Source organism: Phascolarctos cinereus, unplaced genomic scaffold, assembly GCF_003287225.1.
Source record: "Phascolarctos cinereus isolate Bilbo 61053 unplaced genomic scaffold, phaCin_HiC Scaffold_3;HRSCAF=262, whole genome shotgun sequence".
In the NCBI taxonomy this organism is placed as follows: domain Eukaryota; kingdom Metazoa; phylum Chordata; class Mammalia; order Diprotodontia; family Phascolarctidae; genus Phascolarctos; species Phascolarctos cinereus.
The window spans coordinates 145,413,499-145,427,722 of NW_027555736.1; the positions used below are offsets into that span (position 1 = coordinate 145,413,499).

At 43.3% G+C, this 14,224-nt stretch overlaps 1 protein-coding gene across 2 annotated transcripts in view; it reads right to left on the minus strand.

Annotated features, from left to right (window-relative positions):
• Positions 1 to 460: 460 nt before the first annotated feature.
• MEGF11 (multiple EGF like domains 11) overlaps positions 461 to 14,224 on the minus strand; it is a 298,924-nt gene continuing 285,160 nt past the window's right edge. Inside the window, exons 21-25 of one of the 2 annotated variants that reach the window (XM_020983009.2) lie at positions 12,390 to 12,456; positions 11,484 to 11,585; positions 7,867 to 7,923; positions 1,712 to 1,918; positions 461 to 985 (exon numbers count right to left, since the gene is read on the minus strand). In XM_020983009.2, the coding sequence (XP_020838668.1) occupies positions 825 to 985; positions 1,712 to 1,918; positions 7,867 to 7,923; positions 11,484 to 11,585; positions 12,390 to 12,456 (594 nt within the window). In that variant the 3' untranslated portion in view covers positions 461 to 824. The remainder of the gene's footprint in view (positions 986 to 1,711; positions 1,919 to 7,866; positions 7,924 to 11,483; positions 11,586 to 12,389; positions 12,457 to 14,224) is intronic. The other variant, XM_020983023.2, reaches the window with a different exon arrangement.

Consider the following 14,224-nt stretch of genomic DNA (forward strand, 5'->3'; position numbering starts at 1 on the left):
GGCAAAACTAGCCTGAAGCCATTACTCTAGACACAGAAAAAAGCTGTTGCTCTGGAAATATTTATATTTCTATAAAAATCACAACTATATAGCCATCTTTAAGCCAAAAAAGGGGGAAATTAAACTGTTAAACTATTAAAAGATTTACACTTAAGTTGACATACATAATTCTTCTTGAGACAACCAGGCCATGACTTGGAGCCATTGGGATTTGATGAAACCAGAATATAGTCATAGCTACTTGAAGCACTGATAATATGATGGCACGAGGCATCTCTCTGTACCTCTGTACTAAAGAAGAACATAAAACAACTTACTACAAAGAAAAACAGCATACAAAGAAATGGGTATAGTAATGACATGGCCCAAATATACAGATATCATATTGATTGGTTGCTTTTAAAGTAGTTCCCCTTCCACATGCACCCCTTTTCCTCTGCCACCCTCACTTCCCCTTTACCTTCTCCCCAGTATTTTTTTGAACCCCAAATGTTCCACTAGCTCTCCACTCATGTCTCAACTTGTCTATGCAGCTGGTGTTGGCTCATCTTGTAAAGTGTTGTTACAACACAGTCCAGAAAGTTGAGTGTTATTTTGGGGGTGGACCATATAAAGAGCTTCATTGGACAATTATTCCAGTCTCTTTGGAAGTTATTCATTATTCCTAGGTGGAGAGTGTAAAAAACGATCTTAACGTCATGCAGCAGGAGTTGTTGTGTACCAGTGTTCCTTGTTTACCATTATTTCAAGTCAAAGGATTGTCTTCTTTCAGTGAGTCAGAGAGTGTGTCCAGCACAGCACATCGCAAGCGTGTTTATCCCTTTTTAAGATTGTTTGTCCTGAGAGGGTCCATGGGCAGGGCTCTGTCTTATTGGGAGGAGGTCATAATGACCAGGAATATGGCTGTTCCTAGGTAGGTCGTATGGATTCTGGATATAGCTGGCGCTATGACCGCGGCCTTCTTGGACCACACTGACTGTGGGTTCTAAGGATATAGTGAAAAATGAGTTCAGAGAACAGATTAGCTTTGATTGCCTCTTGGGGGAAGAGGAAGGATTATTTTAACATAGGCTAGGGGAGGGAAATGGAGGCTTCCAAATTCATGTCAAAAGGCAGTCATGTTAGCTATTCTGTAAACCAAGTATTGATTAGAAATGAGACTGTGTTATTATGTTGGTACTCTGTCTAAAGTGTGCTGTAAGAATGCTGAGCTCTAATCACAACCCAAAGATTTAACATATTGAAGATGGGGCTTTTGTCAGTCCTCCCAGGTTGATGGAACCACAACCTGAGGTCATTAGATGTGAAACTAAGGACTGATTAATTTTTCAGGTGAAGGTGAAACCTTAATATGACTGTATGGATCATTTACAAATCCTTATTCAGATTTAAAAGGGAAAAATATCTGGCCACTAGGATGAGTAATGAATTTGAGTTGAGATCTTCCATAAATGGCTGGTAGAATACATTTCCCCAACTATACATACTTACTATGTTGCATCCTAATCATAGTGTTTTTTAGATTAGTGTTGGTATGGAAATTTGGCCCAGGAGAGAAGGTGCAGTCCTGGGAGGTACAGTTCGACCTGGAATACTTAAAAGCAGTATTAAGTTTTCTTATTCCCTCCCCTCCAGAAGAGGGGGATAGTTAGGGGACCTTATCTCTATTTCAGTTTATATACTGCATTTTAGAGTTATTTAAGACACCTACCAACTTCATATATATTTTTATTAGATGCCGACAAGGACGGCATGTCTGTGTATGGAGAATCCCTGTGAGCAGGTGACTTCATTTCTACATAGCTGCTCTCTGTGGGCTTGCAGGTGAGGAGGGGTGGATCCTTGATGGTGGCATAGGGGTTTTCACTGCTGTTGAGAGAGCACGTACTCGAGCTGCTTACAGATTCTTTTGTGTAATCTGCAGAACAGGAAGGAGTTCTCTTAGGACTTGTGTTATCATTGAAAAATAACACGAGTAAGAAAACATGCTGAAAGCTTAAAAACCACCCTGTCATCTTAGAAAATGATTCAGCATAGGAGATGAAAATGGAGTTGTTAGGGAAAACCTGTTTGGGGAAAATTACATTAAGTAAGATCATTGTCCATAAGTCACAGCTAGGATAGGTTTGGGATTTTATTTTCCCAAGTAGACATTGTTGTCATCCTACACCCCCCTCCCCAATCCTTTGCCCTCCCAGTCTATAAATTCCTAGAGGGAAGAGTCTAGTACCTGCATATAACATCAAAGCTAGTGAGTGACCTTATGTAATGCCTGTGTGATACTAAAGAGAAGAAAAGCCATAGGATCATAGATTTAGAGCTGGAAAGGACCCTGTGGGTTATCTAGTACAGCTCTTCCTTTTACAGATGAGGAAGCTGAGGCTCAAAGTGAGCAGGAGACATGCCTGCAGTAACACAGGTAGTAAACTTCAGAGGCAGGATTTGAACCCACATTCTGACAGTGCTTTTTCCATTCTACCACATAGTGGGTCCTTGTTTTTTGTTTTGTTTTGGGTTTTTTTTGTTGTTGTTTTGGTGAGGTAAAAAGGTTAAGTGACTTGCCCAGGGTCACACAGCTAGGAAGTGTCAAGTGTCTGAGGCTGGATTTGAGCTCTCATCCTTCTGACTCCAGGGGCGGTGCTGTATCCACTGTGCCACCTAGTCGTCCTGATCATCCTTGGTTTTATTCTAAGTAAATTCCATCCCATGTGGGGAAGAAGAATATTCAGCTTTTTCACATTCTTGGAGCGGTCCTGTTGTTTTGTGAAATGGGGAAGTAGGGGGCTGACTGCTCCATAGGATGTGAAAATAAAAGAGCTCTGGACTACGATTCACACTGGGCTCTGCCTGTTTACCTACCTGTGTGATCTCAAGCAAATCACTTGACTTCTTTTGGCCTCAGTTTCCCCATCTATAGAATGAGGGGGTTGAACTAGATTCAAGAGTTCTTAACCTAGAGTCCATGAGCTTTTATTTCTTTGGATAACTATTTCATTATAATTGGTTTCCTTTTTTAATCCTACGTTAGACATTTAAAAACATTAAGCTTCACCAGACTGTCCAAGGAAGTCCATGACACAGTAATCATTAAGAACCCCTGAGCTAGACAATAACTTAAGGTTCCTTCTATTTTTAAGCTTCTGTTGTCTTACAGTTTTATGTTGCTGTGCCCATAGCTATACAGATAGCTATACACATAACTTTTTCTCTAGCTCAGGAGTACATTTAGTGGAGACTGAGCTCATTGGCAGTCCCAAGTATCTAGTTGGCTCCTTATGGTTATATAAATGTTTGGGTATCAACCAACCTGTGCCTTGGACTTTTTGGATTTTTCCCTCCGTGGGCTGGAGGGGGAGGCCACATTGTGGATAGCTAGTAGCTCAAACAGTGGTAGCCTGAGCAAGATGGTCCTACTCACCAGAGCTGCTACTAAGTAGCCTTCCCACTTTCCCTTAAAAATACTCTGTTGAAGGCTTCCCATGGGATTCACAAATTAGGTCCTCTCCTAGTTCTATAAGCTCTAGTCTAGGTATCTCTGATGATGGGTATACTTGGCAGAGGGGGGAATTGGTTAGCCCACAATTCAACTGAGACCACAGATATGTGGTGCATTGTTATTTACTTCATTGACTTGACTTGCTTCCATTAGAAGATGCCAAAGAAAGGTAGAGCATTCTCTCCTGGAACATTTCCTTATGTCTATTTTATCTTTTTGGGTGCTTTTTAGCTATGTATATCCCAAAATTTCAGGGATCCAAGAGTGACATAGATAGTCAGACAAGTCTCTGTTTTCTGAACATAATCCCTTCTCTTTCCTCCTTAAGAATTGAAGAACAAAACAAAAAACCTCAAGCTGTGGCTAAGACTTAAGGAGGGAAGCCAGCTGCCCTTTTTTTTATACTCTCACTTGTCCTAGGAAAATGTAAAAGATTAATGAGATAATGCTATGTTGAATCATATGATCTATGAAGATGGATCAGCCTTGAAATTCTTGCCTAATGAATGTCACCTCCCCAGTGCAAACCAAAACTGATTCATTTTAATTTCATTTCCTCCTGTGAGAAGAGATAGGGCTTTTTGTTTGCTTGATTTTTTTTTTTTGAAAAAGAAGAATGGGACATGAAATGGCTTCAGTTATCCAAAGTGTGGATAATTTTATTCTGCTCCAACCAGCCTGGGATGGGTCTGTTCGTGGACAAGGTAGTTACTGTTATTCATTATACTAGGAAGTTGTATTTCTAGGTCTCTGCAATCAGAAACAAAAAGGCAGCTGTAACAGTTGCCCAGTCCCTTGAGCCTACATCCTTTTTATCCCACCATCCTGCCTGTAGAAACAGGCCATCAGAAAAGTGTAAGGACTGAAAGAGGTATACTAGACTATCTGAGAACCTCCCACTGTGAGTCTAGAGCTGTACCAGGCCTGGGGAGGAGGCAGGGCAAGAAAAAAGTAGGAAGCTGCCCCTTTTCCCCTGCTGAGTCACCCGCCTGTCCATCTACCTGATTAAATAAATAGCTGTTTTAAAATACTTCCTCAAGTTTCCCCAGGTCCCCATCTCAAGGCATTTTGCCAGGAAAGAGGTTAGAGAGGAACTTGAGCACAATGCTGTGGGGACTCACTCTCGCTTGTGATTAGTATCAGTGTTGACAGCCTAGCCCTGTGCTGGGGGTGAGGAATGGGTTATGAATACTTGTGTTTGCATAGTGCCTGCTTATTAAAGAAGGCTTATAATCCAAACACTTGGGATAGATGAGGCCCAGGTGCCCCTCCCCATTTCAAAAAGCTGGGGAAACCAGGCACCAGATAGGTTAGTGGTGGAGTTGGGGACCAAAATTCATATCTGTGCTCCTAAACTACTGCTGTTATAAATTGATCATATGCATTCTCTCCATGTATGGCATCCATTTCTGACAAGGGGAAGAAAGGCAGAAGAGGGAATTGGGCTAACCCTGGAATTGATGAGTATCTTCACAGGCTGGCAGTCTTCCCTGATTACCTGAGAGCCCTGGAGTCATACCTGTCGCACATTTTGAGGAAGAATTTGGATAGGATGGGGTGAGGGACATGCTGGTAGAACTTGGGGGAAAAGTAGGCCCGTATAGCGAGGTTCCTGCACAAAATGAGAAGAGCTTTGCGTGAAGAAAATGATGAGAATTTATGCCAAAAGGAGGGGAAGTGAGATCTTGGAATCAAACAAAGATAAAGAAGATGATAGAGAAGCAGGGTCAAGGATTTCAGCTGTAGCATGTTGAAAGAATTGAAAGACAGAGAAGCCAGTGGCCAGGGTAATAATAGACTGTAGCAAAGTCACTGGTAGGGGGTGGGGAATAAAGAAGGATGTTGAGTGTTTGGAGCATAAAAACAGAAGTTGAGATGGAATTACCAGTTATGTTGGTAGCTCAGAATACCCAAGAAATGTAAGAGTGGAGAATACTAAGAGAGAGTAACAGATGGACTGTGATGCTGTGGGGATATTTATATGGGAAAATAGAAACTGTCAGAGACAGAGAATGTTGCCTGTTTTTGAGGGGAAACCTCCCCAAAACTTTTGGTTTAACAAGATTGTTAGTTGTGTTTTTTCCACAGTCTGTGATTAGTGTAAGTGTTTGGGTTTTGGTTCACTCTTCATCTTACATCTCTAATAGTTCTGTAAGGTCTGGGACTCTGGAATTTTCTATTTTCCTTACCCCCACTCCAATTTTTTTCTAGAGCATTCCTGCACTTATGTCTTCATTTTCAAACCCTAGTTTCTCCATTTTCTATATGGATGCTTTTGTCTCTCCTCTTAAAGGCTGAATATATATCCATGGTAATGAAACCAAATTCTGTAGCTGCTAGAATGTATTATCATCATGTAAAAAACATTACTACTTAGACCATAGGATTATTACATAGATAACAGTTTCAAGGCCTTCTAACCTCTTAATGATTATCACCCTCATGGAAAAAGGAAGACTGAAACCATCTGTCTTTTAGGCAGAAGAAACACTGCTTTTCTCAGCTCTGTTTATGTTGAAGTTTGGTTTTTTTGGAGTGTGGCTTATTAGTGGTTACCTATTCTCAAATGTTCTCCAGTGTGAAGTCTGGGGAATTCTGATAAGAGCACAGCAAAAGTTTTATATCCATTTAACAGTATGTCTGGACTTGAGTCAGCCTCCTTCCATGAGTGGTCCAGCCTATTTTTAGCATCACCTGTTGTAATGTAGCCCACGAGAGTCTGTGGACATGCATCCTGTTTGGATGGATTCATTCAAAAAACACGAGAATGAAACAGCAAGCAAATGCTGTTATAGCAACGGCCCTGACCTCATAATTTCCAGGTGGTTCTGGGCCCTTATAAAATGCAGAACACTAACTTATGTTAATATTGCACCAACCCAAATCTTACACCAGAGCTATAAGCAGCAGCCTGGAGCAAGCAGTACTAAATGTACCCTTAAATCAGCTTATTCAGTCCAAATTCAGTGGAGAAAGAGGAAGCCCATGGATGGAGATCCAAGGATACTCCAAATTTGTGGCTGTGGAGTCCAGGCAGGGCAGGGCCAGGCCTAGGAGGAACTCTGCTAGGGGGTAGCTTCCTATTTGAACTAATTATTCTTGAAAACTAGGTGCTATGCTCAGTTGTTTCTACAGCTGTAGAAGGTGTAGAAATGCTGGTATCTCCTTCTAAAATTCAGTGCCCTGGGGCAAAGTCCTTGTAACTACCCAACTCGTGCTGAAAGTGTACTATCTGTCAGTCATAGCTATAGCACTACAAGGGGCCACAGAGCCTGTAAAGGTCATCAAGTCCAACCCCTTATTTTATAGACAGGAAACTTAGGCAGAGAGAGGTCAAGTGATTTGTCCAAGGTCACACAGCCATTAAGTGTCTAAAGCAGGATGTGAACTTTAGGTCTATTTGATTCCACCTCCTTCAGGAATAAGAAATTTTTGTCAAGGTTAGTCTCATTCATATAGCACATTGTGGTGTACAAAGCACTTTACTTGCATTATCTCATTTGAGCCTTACAGCAACCCTGAGATAAGTGGTATAATAACATCACTTCGTTTTATAGCTAAGAAAACAGATTGTCACTAATTCCGGGAAAGGGGCCATGGATGTCACTGAGAGGTTTCCCAGGAGAGGTGAGAAAATGTTCTTGACTCTCTGTCTGCTCTAGGTGTTCCTCAATGCCCTAGAAGTCTGGGGACTTTTGGAGGACTTTGACAGGTAGGGATCCTTTCTCTCTTTGTATCTGTATCCCCAGCACAGTGCCTGCCTGCCAAATAGTAGGACCTAAATAAATGCTTGTTGACTGATGTCATTCAGAGGTAGTTTGGGCTAAGCCCAGGGCACAGCTGTAGCTTGTCATCTTTTGGATGTCCTTTTGTTGTGAGTAATCAGGACTTGTCATGGTCACTGGAAATAGTTTCCTTGCTTGAGAGAGAGAGGATTGGGCCCCATTGGATATTAAGGTTTTATAATTTTCATTTCTCATACCTTAATAGGTGGAAGGTAGTTCTTCTTGCCAGCTCAAGACAGGAAGCCTCTGGGGCAAATAGATTGACTTTATTTCAAAAATTTTCATTGATTTAGCTCACACTAATTGGTTGGATATAATGGTGTTCTACATTTTTGGAGTCATTTGGTTGGTACCTATAAAAATAACCCATAAGAGTTTGCTAAGCAGATATAACCAAAATTAAAAAATATAAATTACTGCAATTGCTCCTCCTGGGCAGAACTACCCAGAACCAGGACATTTGTGGATTATTTTTTTACATGTGCCGATTCTCTGAGGTTTGAGGAACTTCTGACCATGTCTGGTCTGTAGTGTTAATCCAGCTAAGTTCTTTGCTAATGGCACATCAGGCATCAGATACTCTACCTTTGAAGCCTTTCTCCATAATATATGTGTTTTGACGTCTGTCCATCACACAAGCACCTGCAGAAAAATAACATACAATGGGAAAAGAAAGAAATAATATTGTGAGTGAGCAGTATAAGGGTAATGTGTGGTAGACAGGTTCACTTGACCCCGCTCTCTTACCTAGGAGGGCCAGTATCATATCCCTCACCTCAGCCAGTACCCTCCCACCCCCCAGAGGAGCAGAGGTGTTTCTGATAGCACTATTTCCAGGTGGAAATTTTTCAGCTCCTAAAATTAATGGCTGCAGCCATGAATAGAAGTAGAGCTAGCTCTCAATTAGCCATGCTAATGAGGAGAGGAAGAAGAAGGAAGGAGAAGGCATGGATAAGCCAAAATCACTTAGATTTGATAATGAAAACAGACAGATACCTTTTCATGCATGCATGCATGCACAGGGGCCAGATGCCCACTTGGGCTATAACTGTCCCAACCTCTGCTTCTCATTGAAGAATCTGAATTGTTACAGATCATCTAAAAGTAGGTTTTAATAGATACATAGGCATCTCCTTTCCATGGTCTATTCTCAGTTATCCACTCTGGATTCTCTACTAATGGGTAATTGAGAGTTGGTTATGGAAGAAAGCAGTGCTTTTTAACTGTAAGAGTGATTTATGTATCTGGTTTCAACTTTGGATGGGCTGCTCTGTTCTTAAGCAGTTATGACTAACATCTACGGGCTTCAAGCCCTGAGCTTGAGTTGAGGGTAAGGTAAAATGATAGGGGCCATCCTGTGATGGCCCTCAGCTCCTATGTCTTGATGCGGTATTTGACTGTAAAGAGTCATTGCAGATATCTTTCTTGATAGTTCTGGCCTGCTGTACTAAGGTACCGTGTCTCAGAATCAAGGTCAGAGAGTGTTTCAGGGATTTAATTGTGAAAACCATATATAAATATTTAATATGCTTTGATCTAAATCCTGCTGTCTCCACTTGTGCTGACCAGATCAAACAGGCTTCATTATCCAAAACTCCATACTCCCATTTATATAACTTAGTCACCTCCCTTACATGAACAAGCTCTGTGTACCCAGTGGCATTGTCCATGGGAAGGAGCCCAAAGAGGTAAAAATGATGCTTCTGACCAGCTTAATCCCTTCCTTCCTTCCCTGAACACCATTCCAATCATCAGATGAGCCCAACCATGCCCTTAGGAAAGCAAAGAAAGAGATTTGGGAGGTGGTTGTCTTTCCTCACTATTCCCCCCAATATGACTTTCTGTTCTTCCCTTGGCTTTCAGACTAATCCTTCCTAACTTTCCACTCCTGGATTTACTCTGAAGATATCTTTGTTTTATATTTCTGGGGCCCTGAGCTGCTCAAAGCTGGAAGGCCCTTTGGGACAAGGCAGCATCTGGTGGCATCATTCCTAGGGGCCTAGCCACAGAAAGGAGCCCTGGTGCTTTCCCAACACTGCTAGTGGGTGCTGTCCCATATCACCAACAATTACTCTAGATTTCTGAAAACCTATCCAGAATCTCCCTTTAAGTCTTTCTCCACTCATAGCCTAGAAACCGGAATTCTTAGACCCTTGCTCCCTGCCTGTAGGTGGCTCAGTCTTGGAATAACCTGGTGGTTTTTAGTGAATAATGAAGAGACTGCTTTCTCCACCCCATCCCTAGGTGCTGATGGTGGAAAGGAAGGGAATGAGGGCTGCCTGGAGAGGTTTCTCATTTGCTGATTACTAGGAAGTCAGGGCTGCAAACTCCAGCTTTGAAGAAAATTCTATCTTAGCTAATGCTGCTAACTCCAAAGTGTATATATGAGAACCAGGACCAAGTTTGTAAGTTGACTATGGTTCACCTAATGGTATTGCTTGTGTCAGGCATGAATTTTGCCATTCTGTAGAGAACTCTGAGGCCCAGAAAGTTTAAGGTACTTCTTTTATATAATAGGCTGTTTGGACCTAGAAGTTGGATGCTTTGGCTCCTTCAGTTTTCATTTTACGGCATCACAGACTGCCTATGAGTGGATGATGCTATGAAGTTATTCCTTAAGCAGTCTGTTATCCTGGCAAACCACAATCTAACATCACTCCTGCCAAGAACTGGCAAAATAAGACGAAAGTGAAAATGCACTGGGAATTTGGGCTACCGGTCTTGATAACAAGGACAACATTACTTTTGTTTTTTGCTGTTTAGCATCTCCGACATAAGGAAGCCAGAATTAATCTCTCTTCAAGCTCAGTGGGTTTGCATTGAGGCAAATCCTGGGTACTTTGGGATTGAGTGATGAGCCCAGGGGCTTGAGACCAGCCTTCTGCACCTAACTCATAAGGTTGTTGTGAAGATCAAGTGAATTAACTTATGTAAACTGTTACGTGTATCTGTACACACATGCATTAGCTATTATTCTGGGTATATTTACCCATGGGTGGTCAGAGTGGCTATGTGTACCTATGTTTGCTGGAGATCTTGCTCAGAGGAATAGAATCAGAACCACCTAGTCCTCTGAGTTGACAGCAGGACCAAATCTTCTGCATTGGCATGAGCCACATCGCGCCCCCCCCCCCCAGTCCTGAAACCCAGAAACAACAATCTGAGGCTCTGGAACCTAGAGCCCAGACTTCTTTCACCTCCTGGATCCATAGCATCTGTACAAGGAAGACATCTAGTTCAGTCAAGGCTCCGAGACCAATGGGACATCTTTGCAAAGAATGTGTTCACATAGAAGTCTCTTGTTCCTTCTTCAGAGTTACCTCTGACTTATTCATTCCTAGCTCTCCAGCCTCTCCCCTCCCTCTTTTATACTAGAGAATGTGACTATTCCCTTCTTTCTTTCCTGAGTTACTAATTCTGTAGCACACAGTTACTGTGTGCTTAATGAATATTCATTAAGGATGATGGATAATTTGTGCTCATTTTGGTGATGATGAATGTAAGACCCTAGTCCTATTCCCTCATTTGGGCCACAATCTCCCCATGGCCTTAAGGTGATAAGCATGCTGATGAGAGCACCCACTGTCACCACTGCCTGGTGGTGGGAAGGAAAAGAAGGCATCCCAGGTGGCATCTTCAGTGGGTCTGGGGTACTCCTTCAGGAGCCTGAGAGCCATAGACTCACAACCAACTCTCAACTATCCATGCTAGTGGACAGGAGCAAAAAGACACAAACCCCAGAGCCCTGCCTTGGCTTTGGAAATTATCATGTGTTTTATTGTCCTTGTCATGTTTAATTCATGTGAATTTTGTATCTTATGAACTCATATCAGCTTCCTGGAGTAGGTGGGGTGGGGGACAGGATCCAAGAGCATTCTGGGTAGTACAAGAGAGCCTGGGATTAAACATTTGCCTTAGATGCTGTATGGATAGGTAACAGAGTTGATTGTTAGTACCCTGTCTTCATCGCCACACCTCAGACTTTACTGTGAGTATCCGGACTAGTTGTCTAAGTTGCATAGAGGAACTGGTTACATTGAACAATTAGGAGCCAGAATGGGGTGGTGAAGGCACAGGGCACACTTGCTTGGGAACTGACTGGTCTGTGGTATGGTGCTCAGCACGGGATGTGTGGGAAGAGAGCTGGATCTTGGGATTTGGTAGAATGAGATAAAAGGTAGGGAAGTGGAATGGGATCTGACCTGGTGTGTTTGGCTCAGCAGGGCGGCCAAGGTGTCTAAGTTCAATGTAGAAGTCCTCGGGCGGGTACCTGGCCTCCAGAGCACTGATCTGGAAATGGGAGTCTAGTGAGAGGAATGACAGGGAGGAGCCATTATTCCCAGAGCCCCTAGGGTATGAGGTACATGGGGGTTAGGGAGAGATAGATACTGTGTTTGAATTCTAAGAGACACTCCAAGGTGGGCCTGATAGCAGAAACTAAGGTGTCCTTGTTCCCCTTCTCTGTCCATCACTGTAGGGGAAGGTGTGGTGGGTGATAAACTTTGGGGCTTTAAGAGCAAGGCAGCTGAGGAGAGGCAGAGACAAGGGGGCCACCCTGGTGGGGGAAGATCTTATCAAGGGCAAGAGATGGAAAGGGGGCATTTTGAAAATACCACCCCTCCTCTTGCAGACCATGAGGAAAAGCCTTTTCTCTATCCCAGCTCCCCCTTTACCAGAGCAGTCTGACCTTCCAGATTCAGAGCCCTTGCTGGGATTCAGGGAAAACTTTGTATATGTCCCAACCTTGCCCAGTTGTTCTTATAAGGGTCTGAGGGAGGGGGCATGGGTCTTCCTCCTCTTTGAAGGAAATCCTATGACATTTTGCCTTTCATTGGCAGAGAGCTTCACTGTCCTCACTGCTCTCCCCTCCACAACTACCCTTCCCAAAAGATACCATATGCTGGGGGACAAATGCCTGATTTGCATCATTTCCCTTAGGATAAGAAGATAGAAGCAACCCAAAGTTCTGCCAGTATAAGTGTCCAGTGGGGGGAGTTCTGGGAGAAGGAGTATTAGACCCCAAGAACCTTTTAGGTGATGGTGGGGTAGGACTTGAAAGCTGAGGCTGGGCCCGGGGGGAAAGGCTGATACTGGGCATGTTTACTGACCTAGCACGTTCACATAGCTGTAAGGTGTCCACCCAGACGTATCTCTGTCAAGGGATTTGTTACTGAGCTGTTTGGAAAGCAGGAGACGGGGGTTAACGCTGAGTCATCCAGCCCCACCCCTCCCCTCAAAGAGACCAAGTCTCTTGTTGCCCCCTCCCCTCAAACCCCAAATCCCAATGGAACTGACTGTGCCCACCCTGGTTACTCGATGTTTGAAGACACAGAACAATGATTCCTGGTGGTGGTAAGAATGGAGAAATGCTGGCAGCTATGGTTTGGGGGCTGGGGGAGGGGGGAAAGGGCTTGGGTAACCTAGTATCATTGTGCTTGCCTGACACTCCCATCCCCTACTGAGGAAGCACATTCAAAGATAACATTCTCAAGCGCACTCTAGAGAGTCCAAGGGGGCTGTTTGGTTTGAAGAATGAGAGCCACAGTGGCTCTTGCTGATAAATCACTCTGATATGGCCTGTGCATGATGCTTCGACTGAGAAGCAAGTAGGGGGACAGATTAGGTGCATACATTTCTATCTAGTTTAATTATTTGTCTACTAGTAGGAAAGTCTGGGTCCCATACTTGGCATCAATCACTTCTCTGCTCTATTTGGCTATGATGAAGCCTTTGCTTTCAGCTACTACAGAGCCTGGGCTTACCACAAAGAGGAGGGAAGGTACGAAGGTCCACACTGAGAATAAAAGCAGAGAGAAGGGATTGATGGGAATAAGTGATTGGCAGAGGCTGCAATGCTACGTGAGTTATTCTGATGCTCTGGGGCCTCACTTTCAGATGTTGATGATGATAATAAAGATAGTGTTTTAAAGCTGACATGTTGTTCAGCCATTATCTCACTGGACCTCACAACAACCCCAGGGGGCAGGGGGGAAATACTATTATTATCCCTATTTTTCACATGAGGAAATAGGCTTAGAGAGTTTAAGTGACCTGTCCAGGGTCACACAGCTAGTAAGATATTTGAAGTGGGATCAGAGCCCAATTCTTTCTGATTCCCAGTTCAGTTCTCTAGCCATCATAGCGTATTGCCTCATATAAATCTTGTTTTTGAGGATTTCAAAACATTTTGCAGACTCAGCCCTTCTCACTTCACAGGTGAGGAAATGGAGCCTCCATAAGTGGCTTGGAAGTAGGAACTCAACCCTCTAGGTATGGGTGGGGTGGCACCATAGACACTGTGGGCCAGAGCTTCTGGAACATGTTAATCTCTTTTCCTTATGGCAAGGTCACCTGAGAAAAGACATCAAGATGGCTATAAAGTCCAGGACTTTTCCCTAAATAGTTACTTTCTTGGCTTCCTATTTTGCCTGCATTTGTGCACATAGGAAAAAGAGGCAGTATGTTGTAAGAGGAAGAATCCTGGGTTTGAGTCCTGCATCCATGCTTGTAGGTAAGCCATAGCTACTAATAACTGTCCCAGTTCCAAAGGTCTGTCTATGAGTTTATTTTCTCCAACCAGGTAAGCTTTTGAGCTGGAAAGGGCATTAGAAGCCATTTCATCTCCTTAATATCATTTCCCTCCAGGGTGGCCACCTGGCTTACTGACATGATTATGTGGCATAGATCTAGGAAGCGCTTTTGTAAGTCATTTAGTCCAACACCATTTTACAGATGAGGAAACTAAGGCACTAAAAGGGAAAGTGCCTTGGCCAGGTCACATGACTAGTATGTATTAGAGCTGAGGTTCAAACCCAAGACCTCTGGCTCCACAGCCTGTGCTGTGCCCATCATGTCATATGCTCTCTTATGGAAGCCAGTTGTAAGAAGGGATCATAGGATTTAGAGACAGAAGGGGCCTTAGAACACACCTGCAGCTACATTG